The 23,033-nt window shown below is 40.4% G+C and overlaps 1 protein-coding gene across 6 annotated transcripts in view; it reads right to left on the bottom strand.

Moving 5' to 3' along the window:
* Positions 1-23,033, bottom strand: part of cadpsa (Ca2+-dependent activator protein for secretion a) — a 147,189-nt gene that overhangs the window by 63,574 nt on the left and 60,582 nt on the right. For all 6 annotated transcript variants that reach the window (XM_085776588.1, XM_085776589.1, XM_085776587.1 and 3 more), the window contains exons 5-11: positions 22,552-22,788; positions 19,497-19,618; positions 14,452-14,563; positions 12,288-12,427; positions 8,531-8,597; positions 2,129-2,237; positions 226-438 (exon numbers count right to left, since the gene is read on the bottom strand). In XM_085776588.1, the coding sequence (XP_085632714.1) occupies positions 226-438; positions 2,129-2,237; positions 8,531-8,597; positions 12,288-12,427; positions 14,452-14,563; positions 19,497-19,618; positions 22,552-22,788 (1,000 nt within the window). The remainder of the gene's footprint in view (positions 1-225; positions 439-2,128; positions 2,238-8,530; positions 8,598-12,287; positions 12,428-14,451; positions 14,564-19,496; positions 19,619-22,551; positions 22,789-23,033) is intronic.

Consider the following 23,033-nt stretch of genomic DNA (forward strand, 5'->3'; position numbering starts at 1 on the left):
AGGAGACAAACTGAGGACACACAACATTAAATGGTGCTGCCCATTTTCCTACAGTATGCTGAGATTAGTCGATCAGTGTCCGGCCCAGGTACCGACTCCAAGTTTACCGTTGAAAATGTTTTATCTTATAAAATAAAATAGACTGAATAGACTGAATACAATGGATGGCACTTCATTAGTTACAGCCTATCTGAGAAGAAGATAGATAATCAGATGTGAACTTACAGAACTGAGAGATGGGTGCATCCAGCTGTGGCGCTGTGCCCCCCCTGGAGTTGAGTTTCTGGACCTGGGTGGGAGGAACCGGTTTGTGTGACTGGCCGGTGGCTCGGTACATGGCCTGCACCCACAGGATTCGGTCCTGCTCGTCATCGCTGGCAAAGATCACAGTGTCGCCCTCTTTCACAGCATTGAAGAATGTCCGACCACCGTCCAGACCTGAGAGACACACAGAGGGGGAAGTACAGGTACATCAGAATAAACAACACTATATCAATGATCCTGAGTGTCCGACAGCTCACATACATTTTATTGTACCATATCTATGGTGTGGACACAAGGGGTTATTTCCTCTTCGGGGTGGGCGATATGGCGATATTAGATGGTGAAGGATTAGAGTGTGTAGACGATCTGCCAAAGTGCAGAGATCGTAGGATCGTCTGGGGCTCATTCTATAAACTGCAGTTCTATGCTGCAAAGCGCAAACAAAGGACATTTGCAAAATTTGCTAAAAGAGATAACAACAGTTACTTTAGTTTATATTTTTATTTGACCCTTTTCAATCAGCTATTTAGTGTTTTGATACACTTAAAATCCTGTTAAAATGACTGTGTTGAATAAAACAAACAGTAATGTCTTCATTGATATTTTACTTTCACGTTTATTGAAAGCTACTGTACCTTTTATGTTGCAAGAGTGCACTTTATCAGAGTGTTGATACCTTTTACTATGTTTACGTTGTTTGCACATGTTGGCAAAACTGCAACTATTTAGATTAAAATCTGTTCAGAAAGGTTCTTTGGCCTAAATTGTCTGTTTTTCTTTTTTCGATTTAAGATGGTGATGAAATCGAAATTGTGACTTCATTTTTAAAAAATCGTGAAATGAAAAGTTTGCCATATCGCCCACCCCTATTTCCTCTCATTACTAATTCAGTCAGAAAGACTACTTCTTCTATTTCCAGTTTCTGTTCATCATTCTCTGTTTCCTCCCTCTCTCACCTGACTCCAACCCATCAGGTCTTGCCACGATCTAAACCAGCAAATTTATCGCTTTGTCCTCCTTGTCATATTTCAAACTCTGTTCCCCTCTCTCCTGAAATGAGCTGTCATTTCACTGCACTGGCCCAATATTTTTCATCTCCAGTCTTCATATCCAAGTGGATATTTGCAACCTTTCTTCTTTAGCACCTCCAGTTTTCAGGCCAGGCTCATCATCACAACCAGATCCCAAGCTTTTCCTCTTCCCATCTTCAGACCACCACCACCAGTGTCTAGGGGTACACCTCACATGTGACATCACAGTGGGCTCTAACTACCAAAGACTTCATCTTTCTTGTTTGCACATGACAAAAAATGTTTGTTCATTCAGAAACAAATTACTGTAGAAGTTACTGTAAAACAAACCAAAAAAATCACTTGCACTGCAAGTTTATATAGTAAAGACTCATTGAACCATTTAACCGTATTTTCCGGACTATATGTCGCACCGGAGCATTAGTCGCATCTGACAAAAAATACATCATGAAGAGGAAAAAACATATATAAGTCGCACCGGTTTATAAGTCGCATTTATTTTTCAAACATTTAATTAATAGCCGGGTCTCATATAATGCCAGGACTTTGTTTAGACGAAAGGCCGACACCAAATAGCCTACTACAGGCCGGGTCAAAAAAGAAAAAAAAAGAAGGAAGAAAAAAGTCCGTCGCCTGGAGCAAACTGATGAGGATATGATCAGAAACTCTTTGTGGACTGTCTGTGAAGACTGACGGGAGTGAAGCCGACCTCTCCTCTGCTTCAGAGAGGGACAGCCCTGCACTCTCGGACCTGGGTCTCTGCTCCGTGTCTGGAGCTTGGTCGGGACCAGAGCAGAGACCGAAGACACCATTGCTTGTTGTGAAGTGGATACCTGGCTGGGGGTCGGTGTAGTCCACAGTGTAGCCGTCCAGCTGGAGAAGCTCCACAGGTTCAGCTTTCTTCTCTCTGTAGCTGCACATGGCAAAGGTATACTGACTCACCTGCAAAAACACACAGAAAAGATATGTCGACTTAACAACCGGCTCACAAGGCAGTCAGATGTAAACATATTATCAGGTCCAAGTTTCCCTTTGAGTAAAATCTTCTCCCTCCTCCTCATCACTGCAGTTTTTTTTTTTTTTTAATATCTCACAAATAAAATAATACGTGATGTGACAAATATTTTGGAAACAGATATTAGAACAATCATTAAAAGATTTTCAGATAAATCATATTACTTCCTGTCTGTCACATTGTCCACTATCATTGGAAGAGATCCTGTCACTGCCCATCTTCTCAACCTCCCCCCAGGAGGCAGATAAAACATGGCAGGACCAAAAAGATGAACTGACTGATTCCAGAGAGCAACAAAACAAACATCTGAAGAAGAGACAGCTCGAATTTCAAATGTGACTGTGTTACGTTACGTTATACACACTTCACCTCTAATTTTCATACTTCACATGTTGTTCACAGTAACGCACAAAAAGTTGCTACTCAATTTCCATTCAATTGTCCTGTACATCTGACAGTGTGTGAACACATCATGGGGCTACAGTGCACATGTTGGCAAAACTGCAACTATTTAGATTAAAATCTGTTCAGAACGGTTCTTTGGCCTGAATTGTCTGTTTTTCTTTTTTCGATTTAAGATGGTGATGAAATCGAAATCGTGACTTCATTTTTAAAAAATCGTGATATGATATTTTTGCCATATCACCCACCCCTAGCTTGAGCACATGTGCGGATATTTTTGGTGTTGTGAGGATGGTCAGACTAATTTAAACTGAGGTTTTTGTGCTGTTGTATATCTCATGCTGCTTTATAATCATACAACACATTTACCTTTATACTTTATGGATCTTGGAGTTTACTTTTTCAAGTTTACTTTCCCGATGCATGTACAAGTTTGAGCTTGCACATGTTTAAGAAATTTTGATGCACGAATGAATAATGGCAACGCAAAAGGAGGGTGTGGTCAGAGAATTATTAAAGCTTTACTGTGGTTTCTATCAAAATGACAAATACTTTATTACAGAGTATTACCTGTACACCTGCCTTCACCTCTCTTACATTATGGGTTGCCAGGCTGAAATTAGATCTAGTTCCTCTAAACTTCAGTAATTCAGTAACATCCATACACTCTGCCAGCCCCTCCTTCCACCCACCACTGCAGCAGCCCCCCCCCCCCACCCCCCTGAAGAGCCAAACACAACACACTTAATATTCTTCACACTAATTTCCAGGCAGTACAACTACACATCGTTTTCACAGGTAGATTTGACTTTTAAATGAATAAATAAGCAAACGGACTAACACACACCACATGTATTATTCACATGACATACAGAAACTGTTTCCTAGCAGGCGGTGTTTACTCAGTATTTAACACCGAGAAGAGGGGATGAAGGAATCCAGTGAGCCCCCTCCCTCACAAACTCTTACACAGATGTTGTTCTGGAAATAAAAAAAACAGTCGGGGTCACCAAGCGTTTCAAGACGTAACCTGTGAACTAACATGTGCATTCATTCTGCACTACTTCACACACAACTTTCTTTGTGGTATTCATTATCATCATTATTAATATAGTAGTAAAAGGTAAACAACAACACTCTGATAAAGTGCACTCTTGCAACATAAAAGGTATAGCTTTCAATAAACATGAAAGTAAAATATCAGTGAAGACATTACTGTTTGTTTTATTCAACACAGTCATTTTAACAGGATTTTAAGTATATCAAAACACTAAATAGCTGATTGAAAAGGGTCAAATAAAAATACAAACTAAAGTAACTGTTGTTATCTCTTTTAGCAAACTTTGCAAATGTCCTTTGTTTGCGCTTTGCAGCATAGAACTGCAGTTTATAGAATGAGCCCCAGACGATCCTACGATCTCTGCACTTTGGCAGATCGTCTACACACTCTAATCCTTCACCATCTAATATCGCCGTATCGCCCAGCCCTAGCTCAAGCCAATACAAAATACAAATAAATACATTCATGCTCTCAGAGGATGAACCTTTGGTGTAAATGAGTGTTGTACTGTGTCTATCAGGCTCCACACTGTCTGTGCTGTTAATAAAAGGCCAGTATGACCCAGATATCAGTGTGACCCTGGTCCAGGTTAGTAGCTGTGGTGTTGACACTGCTCCCTGTGCCGGTAAGAGGAAGTGTAGTGACACTATGTTGTTAGCTGTAGCCGGCCTGCTGCTACTGTAGCTGCCAGTCATACAGGCCTGTCGTCACAAATCACCAGGCCTGGCCAATCTGGCGCTGTCGCCACCTCTGCCATTGCAAGTGGCAGCTCTCACTTTAGCTGCAGCTGCATATTGTGTGTGTGTGTGTGTGTGTGTGTGTGTGTGTGTTGGATTTCCCTCCATGTGTGTGACAAATGAGATTCCTCACGACAGCACTGATGAGACCTGAGGCCAAGCAAAAGGATGGAGGGAACTGGACCGACTCTCCAGCAGCTCCCTGGCCTCCAGGACACCACAAAGGCAAATCAGAGTCTAAACTAACCCCCCACCCCCCCTCTGCCTCCCTCCCTCCCTCCCTCCCTCCACCCATACCCCAAAACACCAGCCTCCTTTCTCCCAGTGTGTCTCTGCCGCTCTCTCTCTCTCTCAGCTGTCAGTCAGCAGAACAGTGATGGAGAGACAGTGATGAAGACTGAGGAAGGAGCAGAGAGCGAGGGGGATTGCTGCAGTCGTTTGTGCTCACATCATTACTGGAAACACATCGATATGAACGCTGAAGATGATTTGCTGGATGTGGCACATGTTCTCACAAACTTCAGAGGCCACAAACAAAACTTTCCATCCAACCACTTCCCAGTCTTCTTTCAATAAAATCCTTACACTTGAATTTTTGGATTTTAATGAACTTTAAATGATGTAGAATTAAATGAACTGACTGGAATGAACTGAGATGAAGTGATGAGAAAGGGGATAAAAAAAATGAAGATCAATAAAGCTGAAGCTGACCTGAGAAAGAGTGAACTGAGCTGAATGAAGATGAACTCAAAAGGCACAAACTGAAAGGCAGACGCAGACAGATGTGCAATTACACTCTTTCCACCATGAGCACGCCTCGGTGTCTATAATCTGCCTGGATGCTGCAAAGAGGGTCGACTCAGGCCACAACCACTGGACTGATTAGGAACAAATGAAGGCGGGGGGGTGACAGGCAAGTGCTAAACAGCAGGGAGATGAGCGAGAAGGAGGAGGATGGGAAAATGATGTCCAAGCAGAAGATGTGGAGGAGAATGAGTGGAGAGGGGGAGGACTGAGAGGACACAGAGAGAAAAGGAAGTGTAGCTGAGATGAAGTGACATATCAACTCCTGAGTCATTCAAAACCACGCTGATCAGATCAACAAGGGTTCCTTTGAACTAAAATAAGAAAGCAGTGACAGTTCTACTTTTTATGGCGCCCTTTGCTTAATGCAAAGTCATCAATTATACAGTCATAAATAACAAAATAAAGTACAAGGATAGAAAAGAAAGTCTCCCTCTATCTGCAGTACACAAACATTATCAAAACACACACGTGTGGTGGTTTGCAGACTGTTCATTTTTCTTAACGACTTTAATAACCCAGAAAAAATATGTGTATTAAACTAACAGGCCTGTATTCACAGTGCTATGAATGAATCGTAGTTTATTTTGTTGTGCCTTTTTTTTTTTTCTTACATATTACAGCCAATACCCAAATCTTTACATCTAACGCCTTGAGGTCATTTGCTATCACTCATTTAATTTGTTCACTGGCCAAATATGACTGTGAATACGTCAGAGTGTTTGAGCAAGACCTTTTTACATTTTAATTTGTTATCCCAAAGAACTGGGTGATGAACTGGGGGCCATCTGACTGACAGGAATAAAAGGGGGGTCCTGCTCTGGGTCCTTCTGCAGGTAGACTCCTTTTTAGGTTTCAGGCACATTTCATTTTATTAAAGGAGGCAGAGCAAACCTCCTCTGTACAGTGGTCCAATTCCTGAGAGCTCATGGTAATGCAACTTCAGAAGACACATGCAAAGAAAAAATTGTGCTAAAAATTCAGAAAATAACTCATAACATCAACTCGCTGCAAATACACAAACATGCTACAGAAAATTAAACTCAGCCATTCATATTGATATGGTTGTTTTCTGAATTTGTGGTGGAATCTGTGTCTTTGAATTTATTTTTTAATTTTGAACAACCATCACTTTCCATACAATTCCTCAACCGATGAAACACTGGGGGCAGTGTCTTGCCCAAGGACAATTAGATTTGGACATGTGGATCAAACCACCGTCCCTCTGATTCTGAGCTCACACAAGCACGGGGAAAACATCCAAACTCCACACAGACGGGATCAAACCATTGATGTTGTTGTTGTGAGGCGCTGCCCACCTCTATGTGCAGCTGAGACCAAAAACATAGAACTAAATCTTTAATCATTGTATCTACAAATGTTTGGGCACCCTTGTACCTGCAAAACACTCCCTGATGACCCATTTAAGGGAAACAGACCTAAATCAAAGTGTGATGTGGTAAATACAAATGTGAGTAACAAAATGACAGCAGTCAATATTTATTCACACCATTTTATATAAAAAAAAACAGACAAATGACACTGCAGAGTCTCTACCACATAACATCTAAAACAGCAACAACAGTGTCTGTTCCTCAAAACAAACATACACAGACATAACGCCCCCCACCCCCCCCCCAACACACATACACACACACACAGACCATCTTTTACTATATCCGTGGGACCCATCTCATTACATTCCATTTCCTTGACCTCTTATCCAAAGTTGAACGATCACAATCTAAGGCCATGACCCTAACACTAAGACTTAGACCAGGTCTTAACCCTCTATCGCTTTGTGAACTCGCACGGTCCATCATTTTGTTTCCAATGAAGCAGCCAGAGATCTCACAAGCAGAGGAGTCTCCTGGTCCCACAAATATAGTGAAACAAGCCCACACACACATACACAGCCACACACATGCGCGCATGCAGTCGATTGACCAGTATTTGTCACTTGCTATATATTTAGCTGGGAGCAAATAAGAGGCTTCAAGTTGGCGGTGCTCAGGCTTTTCTAGCTGCAAGTGTTAGGCCAGCTAGTGTTCACTCGACTTTGTCAATCCCCTGTCAACTTGTAGCTCTGAGACATATCCTCTCCAATGCACAAGAGACAGGCCGCTACCCCCCCCTCCTCACCCGCCACTGCTGCCCACTTCCTAATGCAGAGCCACCAGGAAATGGCTGCTTCCACCACCCCTCCACAAACACACACACACACACACATACACACACACCCACCCCACCCCCCATCTCCTGACAAAAGCCTGCTTGGCCTCTCCATCATTCCTCTGACAGCCAAGGGAGGACAGCTTGGCTGCATCTCTCTGTCTTGCTGCACACACACAACATGTGGCCAATGAAAATACCATATAGCCATGAAGCAGAGCTGCATGTTGATGGCTGCTCATGGTTTGTGTGTTTGGTGTGTGATAAAGTCATGGAGCTAACTCCAGTCAAAATGTGATCTTGTGGTTATAAAGTTATAATAGAGAATAAAGAAAGTATGACATTATTTGGATGCTCTCTTTAAGGACGTACTGCTAAATATGAAATAATCATCTTAACCAGGCTTTACTTTCTCAACACTGGTTGGTTAAACTGCTGGGATCATAACTGCTGCTGAGGAAAAAGGACTTGACAAAGTTGTTCAGAAATACATCCAACCCTGTTACACTGAACCTGGTTTGGCAATCAGACTGTTTTACTTGATCAAAATGAATCAAAACTACATAAAATATAGATTTACAGCCCATCTTAATTTGAAAGAAGTAAACTTTAACCCTGCAGAGGTAGACATAGCTTCACTAAACACCCTTAATTAAGAACCAGTGTGCAAGATTTAGTGGCATCTAGTGGTAATGTTGTAAATCGCAAGCAACTGAATGCTCCACCTCTCAATATCTAAGTGTGTGAGAGAATTTACAATGGTAATAGTAAGGTAATGTAAACATGTAAAATGTCCACTTGAGAGTTTGTGTTTAGTTTGTCCACTCTGGGTCACTACTGAAGCATGGCAGTGCAACATGGCAGGCTGTGTGGAAGAGGACCTGCTCCCTATGCAGATACTCTAAGATAATGAAGAGAGCTTTTTTTCTCAGTTTCAGGTGATGATGCACTAATGAAAACATAACTTGGAGTGTTATATTTAATTTCATCCAATAGATCCTTCCCATTTGTTGTTTAAGGAAAGTAAAGGTTTATCTGTGCTTACCTGAACCAACACAAAGAATCTTTTTTTCCATCTTTTCCACACATTTTTGCCGATGGCCCAGAGATACCTGAGGGATACAAAGGGGAAAATAACATTCATAATTATACATAAACAACTTTTTTCACTGTTACCTTGATGCAGTTTTTTCAATTGGAAAGTGGAAACATTTTCTCTTCTTTCTACTTTGCCATGGCTGATATGACATGAAGCCTGATGCACCAGTGTTGAGCATCTACTGACATCTCCTGGTCAAATGCCGTCACTGCAACCATTCAAATCACTGCTTTAGTCCCTGAGCTTCACAGTTACATCTCGATGTCCTGCTCTGTATTGGACGGTGTTGTCTAAGCCGACGGATCTTTCTTGGAGTACGTCTAGTGATAGTAAGAGTGTTACATTTAGTTGTGTCTGTTTGGCACTGATTTACAGGCTGTGTTATGCAGACATAGGCCCAAATCATATTCTACCCCCCACCTCAGCTCACTGTGGTACAGTAATGATGTTCCTGTTTAAATCAGCATTTATTTTGACTAAATGCGTAAAAAATAACAGGCCCATACTCTGTGTTAACTGTGTTCTCACATTTTCCTTTCTAAAACCACTGCCAAAGAGCATTAATGAATTTCTGGTTGTTAATTGCTCAACATCTGGTTCATGAATAGCATCATGTGTTTGGAAAGCATCTGTGAAACACTAACTGTGAATGTGAAACTGCTTTATTCAGAGTTAATTTTTATAATCAAGGGGTCTGTTTCATTTCCCCAAGGAATGCCAAATGGGAAACAGGTACAGAGATGGTGGGGGGGGACACCACAACGCCTATGATCCCATGGTGCCATGACATCACTTACCACCATCTTTTGTTTTTATATTGCCTGCGAGACCCCCAGAGGTAGAAGTTACAGTCTGTGTGTTTCACTCAAGTTCACAGTTTCACTACACTGCACATCTGCCCCTCACAGTAAATACAGACGGTGACAAATTAAAGAAACAACCTAGAGAATATAACAATTGAAGTTGTTTACAAAGCAGTTAACCTCTGGCAGTAATTTAAAGATGCTCACTCATTTGGCAAATCAAATCATGGCAGATCAAATGAACAAATTCATTGTCTCCTGTCTTGGCAATTTTGTTTAGCTTGTCAACAGCCTTTCTCATTATGATAACTACATACAGTATACACACATATAGCAATAGTTATCACTGTTGATGTGATTGTTCTTCACAGTGAATACAACTCATTAAGGGGCCTTACTCATTAATCATTTATGTGTTTCACACTTTACATTAAAAGTGTTACCATTCTTATTGTGCATCAGATTGATACTATTTATACTATGATTATCTATGGACTACAATTTAGAGGCACAGAATTAAATAAATTAGGTTGTTTAAATGAAGAATTAAGTATTAGAGCAAATAATTTCATATGTTAAACTTGCATTCATCTGATATTTTCCCAACTCATTAAAAAAATGATGTTACCTCATTCAGAGATACAGCACATTACCATGTTTAATTCCAAAATGTGTTATTCAATCTACACAATAAAAGCATTCAAGTAAATGTTCACTCTCTGTGGATCCTAAGGCTCATTGTGTTGTGTTTGCTGTTCGACTCTGAGCAGGGAGGCAGGCAGACTGGGAGAGGGCTTTTATTGTAAAAGAACATCTGAGGGTGAGGACCCCAGTTTGATCTGCCTCTGCTGCTCCCAGCGTGGCCGAGGGTCTCTCTGATGAGCCCACCTCAGTCTGTCTTTCCCCACGGTCCGTCCCTGAGCTGCCTGTGCCTGTCGTCCTATATAAACCACCTTCTGTGAGGCGACACATGGGGGCCCTGCCTATGCGCCGTGCAGAGGGGTGGAACCAGTCACGTGGTACATGGAGGCAGTGTGGGTATCTTACAGGGCATCCCAGAAGCCTCCTCCAAGGCCCCAGAAGAAAGCATATGGAAGGGAGGGAGGCATGAAGATGGATGTACAGCTCCTGACAGCTACAGTGATGGTGACAGTGATGGGCTCTTTTAGTGAAGCATGTCATTTAGTTGAGCCCATCGATAAAAGCCACTTTTGTTTTATTATTAGACAGATTTTGTTTTGGTTTCAATGTAGATTTAGATCTGTTCTGACATGTAGTGTCCCACTTAAACAAGAGCAACATTAGGCTGTAAAACATAATAATCCTTATGCAGTTACTATTAAATTCCTTATTTTTATTTTGGATTCATATACCTTCAATATTTTCACTTTCATCATGATAGTAGGGAGGTTAAGCCCAAAAAATAGGCCTTTGACTTCAAGTCATGATGCAAAGGTCCCCTTTGGCATGGAAGTACCTTAGGGTCATACAAATAAATCTATCCTAAGACACAAGTGAGATCACACTTTGTATCCGAAATAAACATGTTTTTAAAATGCCTTTTTTTAATTGAGAAAACGCATGTTAAAAGCACATTCCATTTAGAAAGTCCATACAAACTCAGGTAGATCCCCTGATGCCTTCAGCTCCTGGACGTGATCTACAGCTTCTGAGACAACATGCAGCTGCTTGTGTGACAGGATATTGGGTTTTATTAATGTAAAAACATTAATAAAACTATACTGATACTGATTTGTTGAACATCAGACAGAGTGCAACAAATATAGCCTACAAGTAGTTAAATAGTAAGATGTAATTCATATCACAGTAGTGGCAGGAAAGACCAAATAGCCAAATATTGTGTTGGTCAAAATATAGGCCTACCTATAGCTAGTTACTGCTTGTGTATGTTGATTTTAAAAAGGTGAATTTACATGTATGACCCATTCTGCGTCATATTAGAAGTCAACTTAAAGTCAAAGGAAAAATGTTTTTACTGTTCTCAAATATAAAAATGGATCACATTGGACCCTGTACATTATTTAAGGCTTATATAACCTGCTACCGAATACATTTTACATTGTGCTCCTAAAGTAAACTAACAATTTTTAGTGTAGAACGCCCTTAGTAAGCAATGTTCAGCTTTTATATACATATAGGGAAGTTTAGGTTCGCAGCTGTCACATAAAGCATATGATTAGGACTGACTTATTTCACCAGCGCCGTATCGCTGGCTAAGATCCTCTCTCAGAGTAATGCTGAGAAACTGGTAAGCTTCATTATTTTGGTAGATTTTTACTTTTGTGAATGCTTGTTAATGCTCATCTTATCAATCTCATGATGTTACAGTATCTTTATTTCTTATTTCAAATTAGCCATAATGGAATGTCTTGACTGGACTTTATGCTTCCTATGTCAGTCCACCCTACAGATTGAAAGGCATTAGATCCCTGTTCATCATTCAAACTGAGAAACAATCCTGAAATATTGCAATCATGTCACAAATAAGCTGTAGATCACATCCAGGAGCTGAAAACATTGAGGTTTATATGGACATTCTAAATGGAATGTGTTTATTTCGGATACAAAGTGTGATCTCACTTGTGTCTTAGGATAGATTTATTTGTATGACCTTAAGGTACTTCCATGCCAAAGGGGACCTTTGCATCATGACTTGAAATCAAAAGTCGCTTAACCTCCCTACTATGACACTGATCCATCTTTTTTGTATAACCCAACATCTTGCACAAAGGATATTTACCCTTAAACATTTACTTTATAAAGTTGTTTGTATCATCATGTATCTTTGCCATACAGTCAATGTTCTTCACAGCACCTAGTGTGTTCATTTATTATGACCTGAACAAGTCAGAATTAGTGCCTATTTTACTGTCACTTACCCACAATGCTTCATGTTCTGCGGTTTGTCCATGCGAATGGCCAGTTTGATTTTGAGGTCACTGTCTGGACAACCTTTAGACACCGTCATCTTATGGAGCTCAGACTGCTTGGGACTGTTGGGAGTTGGATGTAGCACAACCTGGATGAAATGATGTGACAAATGTTGTCATAATGAAACAATAACAATAAATAATTATAGCTGCTGCGCAGCGATGGGTCGGGTCCGGGCTACTTTTGGGCAAATTTTGGCAATTCTGAGCAACAAACAGGAGAATAGGAAGACAAGACAGTTGTCCTTATAATGTCCAATTTGGACCAGTTGAGGGTTGAACCCACAACCTCGGGAACCAAAGACCGTTGCCTATCGCACTGAGCTAATTGACAAGTGGGAGTGCAATAGTGGCTTCACAAATTGAGTAAGCCATTCACTGTCGTGTAGGCAGATTTGAAACCACAGTAAAAAGAAAAATCAGTTTTTGAGGTAATGATATGTATTTGTTAAACATCTACTGTGACTCTAAGATGTTAGGAGCCTTCGCACATAGTCCAGTCCAAGCTATTTGGATTTTTAAAATTAGAAGCTTGCTGTGATGCCACCATTAGGACAATTGTCTTGTGTTTCATGTTGAGGACAACTGACATTTTGATCTGTCATCATCATCATCATCACCCTTGCTGGGACTCGAACCCACAGCCTCTGACACCAAGAACCAGCTCCTAACTCGCTGAGCTAATTGGCTGGTAGTGAGACCTGCTGTGTAGCTTCATTTATCCACTCAGGTGGGCCAGTGCCCGGGCAGCTGTTGTAAAGGCAGATTTCAAAAATGGTCATAAAGTCAGAAATTATGTTATCTAAACAAAAATCTGTTAACACATAAATTGCATTTAGACAGCAAAACAGCTTGAGGACATGTGACATTTTGATCTGTCATCATCATCATCATCATCATCATCATCATCATCATCATCACCCTTGCTGGGTCTCGAACCCACAACCTCTGACACCAAGAACCAGCTCCTAACTCGCTGAGCTAATTGGCTGGTAGTGAGACCTGCTGTGTAGCTTCATTTATCCACTCAGGTGAGCCAGTGCCCGGGCAGCTGTTGTGATGAAATGGTCAAAATTTCAGAAATTCAGTCATCTAAACAAAAATCTGATAATACATAAATTGCATCTTGACAGCATGGAAATGTTGGTGATTTGTTTTTAATGATAAGTGTTTTGCTTCATAAGAGAAAATCTGATGTTAAAAATTCCACACTCACATTGATTGCAGTTGTTCCCATGAGAGCAGAATTCAAAATGTTCTCAAAAATTCAGTTTTTGAGATAAATTCTGATATTTGCCAAACTTCATTAACCATGACTCCAGAATATTCTCATTTTTTTTCAGGAAGTTTGAAAATGTATTTAGCAAGAATTTGATGGTATATGTTTACAGTAGTGTTTACAGTCAAACGTTTTCATGCACTGTAGGCTCAATTTTTGCTTAATCAAAAATCCGAGAAACAAGTTTTGTGGAGGACGGTCTGGAGATGCTCTGTAGCAAGTTTGGTGACAATTGAGCAAAAATTGTGGGAGGAGATACATTTTAAAAGTTTTACAGTTATTGAAAAAAACAGAGTGATGGACTTCATAATTTGTAATGAGTTTAAGTGGACAAAAGTTTCAGCAGTATTGAGGCTACATTGTGGTGAAGTTTCAACACTGTAGCATCTACCGTTGGTTTGGTAGGAATTTTTAAAGTTTTTAAATTTAAACGCTTATTGTGCCCCCCCTAGGAGGGGGGGGCACATGTCCTTGGAGTTGAGTGAATCTGGCATGGGGTCGGATGTTTCTGTGAAGTTTGGTGAGTTTTCGCCCATGGGAAGTATGACTTCCTTGGAAGAAGAAAGAAAGAAAGAAAGAAGAAGAATTCCTAGGAATACAATAGTGTCCCGGCAGCTTAGCTGCCCGGACCCTAATAATGATAATTTAAAAAAAATGAGTTAAAAATGCTTTACAACACACAATTCAAAAATAGTACAGCAAATAAAAACAGTAGGCTATAAAAAGACAGGACAAGGTTGTTTTTATAATGGTGTTCCACAGCAGGCACAACAACTATGAGGTATGGATATCCAACCAAAAGCCAAGTGACTTAATTGAAACAACATTTCTTACCCTCCCCAGCTCCTTATCTTCCAGGGCCAACACTCCCGTGCTCTCAGTGAACAGCTTCACCTTCACAGCAGGTAACGGCTGGGTGGTGGTGAAGTCACCCTGTGTGCCCCAACTAGAGAGAGAGAGAGAGAGAGAGAGAGATTTAAAAAAAAAAGTTATATGGCCCCTTCTTCACAAACATGTGTTGTGGTACCTTTGTGATTACTGAGTTGATCTACTATAAATGCAAATCCAAAATGCATTGACTTACTGTATCACAATACATTTTCATTTAATGGTCCCAAGAAAAACAATTAAAAAAACAGACATTTTTATGAATTTATAAACCCCCCTAATCCCCTGCCGCCCGGACAGGATGTAAAAAGTGGAATTGTTCAATAACAGAAAGCTGCTGTAAGGGGATTTAAAATGTGTTCACCTGGTTTACCTGGTTCATCACAACAATACATACAGTATAACGTTAGCAGCAGAACCAGCAGCAAGAGTCTCCATGATTGTGTGACGATGTGACTTTCCTTCAACTTGGCAGAAGGGAGGCGGAGCTTATTCGTGAAATTTAACTGCGTCCTTTTGATTCAATCCCGCCAACACCATTGGTTTAACAGACATTTAACCCTTAACCTAACATTAACCTCTTTTTTTATACAGTCTATGATTTAACCCCGCCTGTCTGATTTCAGTGGGTTAGAGATGTTAGCGATTCAAAAACATTATGATAGTGAGACTTCGAGACAATGTGTAAACTTTGTGTAAATTCCTGTTGGGCCATGTTTTATAGTTATAGGCCTAAATAAATCAATTCGTTTTTTGAACTTCGCTTTCAATGATAATTATTTGGTGTGTTTTGTTTTTTTTGTTGTTTTTATGTTTGTGATGAACTACTGCTATTGTACGACGGAGTATTAGGGCCACATTGAGAAAAAAAACAGATAAAGTCATAAATTTACAAGAATAAAGTCGTACATTTCCTACAAGAAAAAGTCATAACATAACGAGAATAAAGTCGTAAATTTACGTCTTTATTCTCGTTTAATGTTCTACGTTGAACTCCCATTCTGGCATTCATTAACTAAAATGTGTCCATTTACTAAGAATCTGTGACGGAGATGTATCGGACTAAAAGTTCACTGTGCAGTGAAGGTCACCAGAAATATAAATAGCAAAGTACAGCAGCCTATATGAAAAGTACTTGAAAATACTGAAGTAGGCTACAGTGTCCATCAGAGTCATCAGCTCAAACATGTTTGAGTCAGCAAATGATAATCAAATCAAGGACTCTATACTGCCCAGAGGGAGGGTAGAAGATGAAGGGTGGTGCTCATAAACCTGTGGCAATAGAATAGCAGGGTGAAGATATTTCCACTGGAGAAATCCATTTAACCTCCCACACGCACTTCAGTTCACATTCTCTACTCATCAGAGAAAACAGCATCTCAAAGGAAAGTTGAAAAGGCCAAGTCAGAAAAATGCTGTAGATCCAAGAAGTAGTGAAGAGGAAGTGAAGTCATGGGAACTGTGGAGTCTTTGCAGCTGTATTTCACCTATTATTAACCCCGTCTAACATATAGAAGAAACACCTGCTGAGCAAATCAACAAGAGCAGATCCATGTGAATGCAGGCCCTGGTATTGGCTGGCACCTGGGAGATTTTCTGTGTGAATGTGCCCAGGTCAGAAAAATACATCAATCATGCTGTATGGGCCACATTTGGCCAGCAGAGCCAGAGGAAAACAAGCATGTAGCTCAAGTATGGCTTTGTTAGCTTGTGTAATAATTAAATGATAACCGTCTATGTTCAAAAACAGTTCTCTATCAAACATTAGATACAATCACTCACTGTCTTTCCTTTCTTTTCATCACAGATTCCAATGAGCTAATCTGTTGTAATTAGCATTAGACATCAGCCTATAGGTCAATTATGTTGTCAGTCACATTTCACATGAGCAGACAGTTATTACACTGCAACGTGCCAAGAGTGTGTCACTGTTACTGCGCCTGTAATGTTCCTGCAGGTACTGACAACACATTAACAGTTTATAGGAGCCAACAGTGAATCAGATAACAATTATTCAATATAACACAAAAGTATGCCTGTTCTACAGTTCTCCTGAGCTCAATGACAAAATATCAACAATATGTCTGACATACACATTTCAGATGTCATTCATGACACAATAAGATTAAGTTAAAGACTATTTCTTTGCTGTGAGTCCAGTTGCCAAGCAGGTGATTAGCCCCAGCCAATAAATAGTTGATCAGTAAATATGTGTATTTCCCCTGATGTCAAACTGTAGCACTGTAGCTTTAAAGTAAGAAGGCAGAAGTTTCACAACTAACATTTGCGCATAAAATGGTTGTTCTCTCTGTGTTCATAATTTTTCTTTCTGCTATTTTTTATGTCATTTACACATTTTTGAATAATAGCTGCTGTGTATTTGTAATGCTGACATGCAATTTCTCACAATTTGGGAGTTACAGATGTATTTATTAACTAAAAAAAAGGGAGATCCTCCGCGCTTCAGCTTGACGAACTCTGGACCGGTGCGTCTCAGGGCTGGAGACAGATGAGCAGTAGAGACAAAGGGAGGACGCTGGAGCACACGGTCGATTAATATCTCAATAAATGTATTTATTAACTATTTCGCACTGCAAAGTGTTTTGTTGTGTTACACCAGAGTTCAGTTGTGATCCAGGCTTCAGTGGGTCTTCCAAATGTCAATATGTCTGTCAGAATTCAATGGTCCTTTTGTTAAGCCACACAGTCCAGGATCATTTTCATATAACCTCTACTGTACCAGTAAATCAGCTTGAACTAAACAATATCAAACAAGGCCGAAGAAAGAGGAAGTGTAAAAGATGAGACGAAGAATGAGTGGCTACCATGGAAACAGGATGTGAGACATGGTGTTACATCTGACACTGAGGCTTTGTCAGTTTTATTGTCACTGCTACTTAATTGCGGAGATAATCACATAAATTATGAAAAGAGAAACCTGTTTGTTACTTCAGTGGCTCATAAAATTAAATGTTCAACCCTGGAGTCTAAACACGGCTCTGAACAGACTTTGTCACTAACACGGTCACACTCTCTGCGCGCTTCCTAAATCAGCCTTTGATACGACTCCATAAAACAGAGTCTCTGCCTGTGTAATACCCTGTAACAAATCTGAGCGGGCTAAATCTGCTCTGTCTCGGAGCCCACAAACCCTGCAGACACAGCCAGAGATATGTAACACCTGACTGATCATGAAATCTCCTGAAACCACACTTCAGTGCTAATATTGTATTGCAGGAACACCAAGCTGATCCCATAGCCTGCAAAGATGAATGATGTGGACATATATATGAATGGGCAGGATTTTACATTTTTACACCTGCATTTGCATTTGAAAGTTTATTATAGCTACATAACCAACCACTGTTGGCATTAACAGCTGTTTACTTACCACTAGTGTTGTGCAACATTTTTAAGGTCTTGGTCTCTTGGAATCGATTACATTTTTATTCGGTCTTGTCTCAGTCTCAATTGAGCTGGACAGTGACATCTTTTTTTAACCACAAATGTCTTTCTCTGTCACTCACTCACTTTGGTTTATGAAATGTAAGTCAATAACTTTGAGATAATGAAATTTGTTCTACAAAAGTATATGCTTGTGTAACCATCTGAAAAGTCAGTGTCAAAGGGGGTAGCACACTATAGCAGGTTCTGTGCTGTGTTATTCTGTTCAATCCATACTTGGTTTCAAATAAATATGGTATAGATTTTATACAAAATTATCTTTTCTTAGCGGAGGAATACCGTAAATATCAAGCCACATGATCATTATGAGTACTGGTACTGAATAAAGCAATGGTCATTGGTTGGGTCTTGGTCTTGACTCGGGCTCGGGTTAAGTCCGTTTTTGTCAAGAGCCTCAACAAGCTTTGTGTTTGCAAGAAAACAGGTTATAATATATCGTCTGAGCAGCTACTTCTTCAGGTCAGATTGAACACTATGGAGACGAGACAGACAGCCAGCGCGGGTTGTGGTGGCTGGTTAGCATGCTAGCTTCAGAGCAGGAAAAGGGGAGACAGAGAAGCAAAACATAAGGGTTGCTTTCCGCCTCTGTGATGACGGGTCAAGGTTGAAGGCTGATACTGAACTTTCTTTCATTTCAGTGTGTAAGCTTCTGCAGATCCAGGTCAGTGACTTTGAGTGTGACATGACTGTTGGTGTGACAGACAGCTTCTCAGAAGGTTGATCCCCTGGATTTTCAGATTTTCACAACAGAGATTTTACTCATAGCTGAGACAACAAAGGCATCCTGTGTTGAATGATGAGAGAGGTCAGAGGAGGACGGACAGACTGGTTGGAGCTGACACAGAGGCCACAGTTACTCAGATAACTACTAGTCTGTGCTGATAAGAGAAGCTGTGGGGACCACATCCATATCAGGTTTAGGTTCCACTTTCTGGCACCAAGAACAGAAAGTGAAGCTGCAGTGGACTCACAGTTGCAAACACTGGACGAATGAAGACCTGATCTGACAGACCTGGATTTGTGCCGAGGCGGCTGATGGTTGTATGAAGTAAGTATGACTCTGTAGTGTAGACCAACCTGCCTTGTGTCAACAGTCCAGGCTGCTGCTGGTGGTGCAATGTTGTGGGGAATGTTTTATTCTTACAGTAATACCAATCACCATGGTCATGAATACCACAGTCTGAGTATTGTTGGTGACCATGTTCATCCCTTCATGGCCACAATTGACCATCTTCTAATAGCTACGTCCAGCAGGATAATGCTTTATGTTACAAACTGGTTTCATTGACATACTAAATGTGAGTTCAGTTACTTCAGTGGCCTCCCCAGTTTCCAGACCCAAATCTAGTCTTGAAGCTTGACACCCGGATGTGGTAAAACCGGCTGATTTCCTGCTTGAATACGCAGCTGACAAATCAGCAGAAATGATGTAAGACAAGTCTAGACAGAGTAGAGTCTACAGAGGAAACTTTCAATGGCCGGAGGAACTATGACTTGAGGAAATGTTTGTGTTTGTGTGTACATACGTAGGCTTTGATGCCTCAGCCTGGTCTGTTTGCAGCTTGTGTCCTCCTTCCACCTCCATGGTGCAGTAAACAATTCTGTTTGGAGCCAAAGACTTCAGGCCCTGAACCTCCATAATCACCACCTTCAAGAGACACAGAGAGACACAGCTTTGAAACAGAGTGTAAACGGTTTAAACAGCCCGACATCACAAGTCTGAACAACAACTTGGAAAGCAACAGCGCTGTCTATCTGAATGACAGTCAGCAGGTCCTATAGTTGTGTAGCTGTCTCATGTTATAAACATTAAAGCTCTGTCAGTGTTGACGCCTCAGTTACACGATCGTCTGAACTAAAATTCTCAGTTATCCATCAAAGAGAAAGTTAAAATTGTGCTATTTAAGAAATATACCACATGGTGGCAGTGTTATACATTTTTTGTGTGTGCCATACAGGATGAACAAAAAGTAACAACTGCTTTTTTGCTTGTTTTTCCTTTGTTTGCTTTTTCTTCTTTCATTTATGGTTTCAATGAATTACATGAAACCACATTTGCAGGCAGGAAGGTTTTAATCCACTGTCACAAACTCAACTAGACACATCAGGATACAGTATACCTTTATTCACAGACTCCCCTGATTATCTTCAATTAACTAACACGGTGGTGAGTGTGAAATGAGACAGTATTCAATCAAATGGGATGTTACATTTTTCACACTGCTCAGACTGTGTCTAAATGAAAACTGTGAGTAAAGTAATCTGACGGGCCAACTTTTATGCACCAACCAACAACAGAAAGCAAGTAAATATGTAACCAATGCTTTTAGCCTCCAGAGTAACTGTTCCTTTAGAGGAGTTCACTGTAATATCAGTTTTTGTTGTTTTGGAAGATGACACAGATGACTCACATTGTAAATACATTATGTCAAAACACAGCATGAAACATGACCAGACTGATTAAAGCTTTAACCAGTCATCCAGTAAGCTTTCATGCAATTGTCCAGGAAAGGAAGTGTCTCTTGATTTAATGTCTACAGAGTCATTTTCAGAACCCAAAGAGGGATGCACAAATTGTGGAAAGGTGCTGCAAAGCTACAGAAAACACTCATTGTACAAAAGGAGCATTTCTCCCACCTCACCCACATGGCTTTTTAATATGTGTGTGTGTGTATGGAAGAGATGGAAAAGTGCCTTTTTTTTCTTTGAGATGCTAGAAAACAGGGAGACAGTAAGATAATCATAGTCCTGCTGGACTGATAAGCTTGATTTGATCTTGGTGGAGGATAAACACCCACAGAGGCTGGGCACAGGTTCTGGACAGGAAATGTACCATCCGAGTGGAGATACTGAATTGGTCTCCTTTTCCTGTTTAACATAGAAATGGACCTGCCTTTCAGCCAATTAATGTGGGCCTCAGAAAGTCTGTCAGTCTATGGAAATCCTGGAGACATCTCATCTCATTATCAACTCCAGATGCTCATCCTGAGAAACTGTCCAAGATTCGTGAAGAAAAAGCGCTATAAGTCTGGCAAATTTCAACAAAGGAGGAAGCAGCTTGAGCCCTATGGAATGGTGTTTTTAATGAGTGGGTGAATACTTTGCACTTTTCGTTCAATCCACTGATTACAGTTTTTGTCAATTGCTAAAACACTAAACACTATTGTCTGAACCAAATGCTCAGTGCATTAACCCATTTAGTGAATTTATCACCGTAAGCACTTTTCACCTAGTTAGACAAAACTTGCAAACATATTCTCACCCACTAAAACACATTTTGCACTGTGATACACTTGTGTTACATAATAGTAAGCACAGGTAGCAAAAGTGAAACTCAATTAAAGCACAGAGGTGTCACAACTTAAACACAGCAACTCAAAATTGATCACACTTGTGGCTAATGATGTGAAGAAACCAATATGAGCCAGTTCAGGGAGCCTTGAACTGTTTAGCAATTGAGAAAAACACAATTTGCAGATCTCAGTCATTCCGTTGCAAAACTCTAAACACAATTCTCATGCAACAAGACACAGTCGTCACTGTGATGCACATTACAGTGAGATTTATTGACCTAAGAAGCAGTATTAGCAAAAGGCGCACATAATTGTCCAGAGCTTCCAGACATGGTATCTCCTGGTCCTCATCTGCTGAGGGAGCTTACTCTGTTGCCATGGCAATGAAATTTCACTCATGTGATGTAATAAGTAATTCCTCTGACTGGGATTTGGGATTGTAACCTGAGTCTCTGTTCAAGGACAGATGTGGAGGAACCTGCGCTTACTGTTGGTCAAGCAGCATCATGTGTCACAAAGTCTAAAACTGTATTAGTCTAAAGTGTCTGAGAACATTCATGCTCCCATTAGGATGAACCGTGTTTATTGTAATGAGCCTCTGTCCTCCTTCTTCACCTCTAGAACAACCTTCATTTCATTTTACCCAGAAATAGGAATGTCACGATTATACATTTTCTTGGTGTGATAATTGTCAGAGAAATAACCACGGAACTACGATTATCACGATTACATAATTAATTTCACAACACTATGAATGTGTAAAATCAAATATAGTCAAAATATAATTACATTACTCATTGTTTACACAAAATATTTCAAGTATCTATTAATATATGACCAATTATTGATCCCCAGGGGGAATGTTTCAAATATTCAGGTCATAAATTGTCATCCAAACCAAATGTTTACGTTTATTTTAATTTTTTTTTTTTTTTTTTTTTAATTAGAAATGACACGCTAACATTTAAATTCCTACCAATTCAATGTTATGTTAGTTAAGTGGACCAGTATCTGAGCATTTACCTTTATTCTGGCGCACATCTGCTGATATGGTTCCAACATCATCTTTTTGGGAAAGTAACGGTATTTAGGAATCTTTACGATAAATTAATTGTGGCGTTTAATACCGCGATTAATCATGAAAACAAGTAATCGTGAAATCCCTACCCAGAAAGATCAAATCATGATTGTTAATCTCATCTAATGAAATCTGCTGAAACGCTGTTCACTCCACAGTCCAAAGGTACATTAATTGCTAAGTAGAGCTGTTGGACAAGTGTCCACCCACCTCCAAGGTGAAGGACAGCACCACATCAGATTTGGATAGCGTGTTTTCATCCTCCTGGCCCATGTCCATGATAGATGTGTTGTGGCCTCGTTTAAGCTTCTGCAGCTTGAACTCTCCACCCTTGGACACTGGCATGCTCTCCAGGTTGGCCATCAGCAGGTTGACGGACGATCGCAGCTCCTCAATGAACATGGCCTCCATCTCCCTGGAGGAGAACCTCGGAAACCTTCCACCATGCTGGAGAAACAGAAAGACAGCCAGTCACTTACAGTAATGAGTAGAGATGCACCGATCCAGTTTTTTCCGATCCAATCTGATACCGATACCTGGGCTGAGCGTATCGGCCGATACCCGATACCGATCCGATACTACTGTTGAATGAATGAACCGTATACCTTGCCATGTGAGTGAAGGCATCAGGCTTGACATAAACATTTAGCCTTGTTAAAAAAAAGGTAACAAATTACAGTAACACAGATATA

The sequence above is a fragment of the Trachurus japonicus genome, chromosome 5 (assembly GCF_045865225.1).
Source record: "Trachurus japonicus isolate A0001 chromosome 5, Traja_1.0".
Taxonomy (NCBI): Eukaryota; Metazoa; Chordata; class Actinopteri; order Carangiformes; family Carangidae; genus Trachurus; species Trachurus japonicus.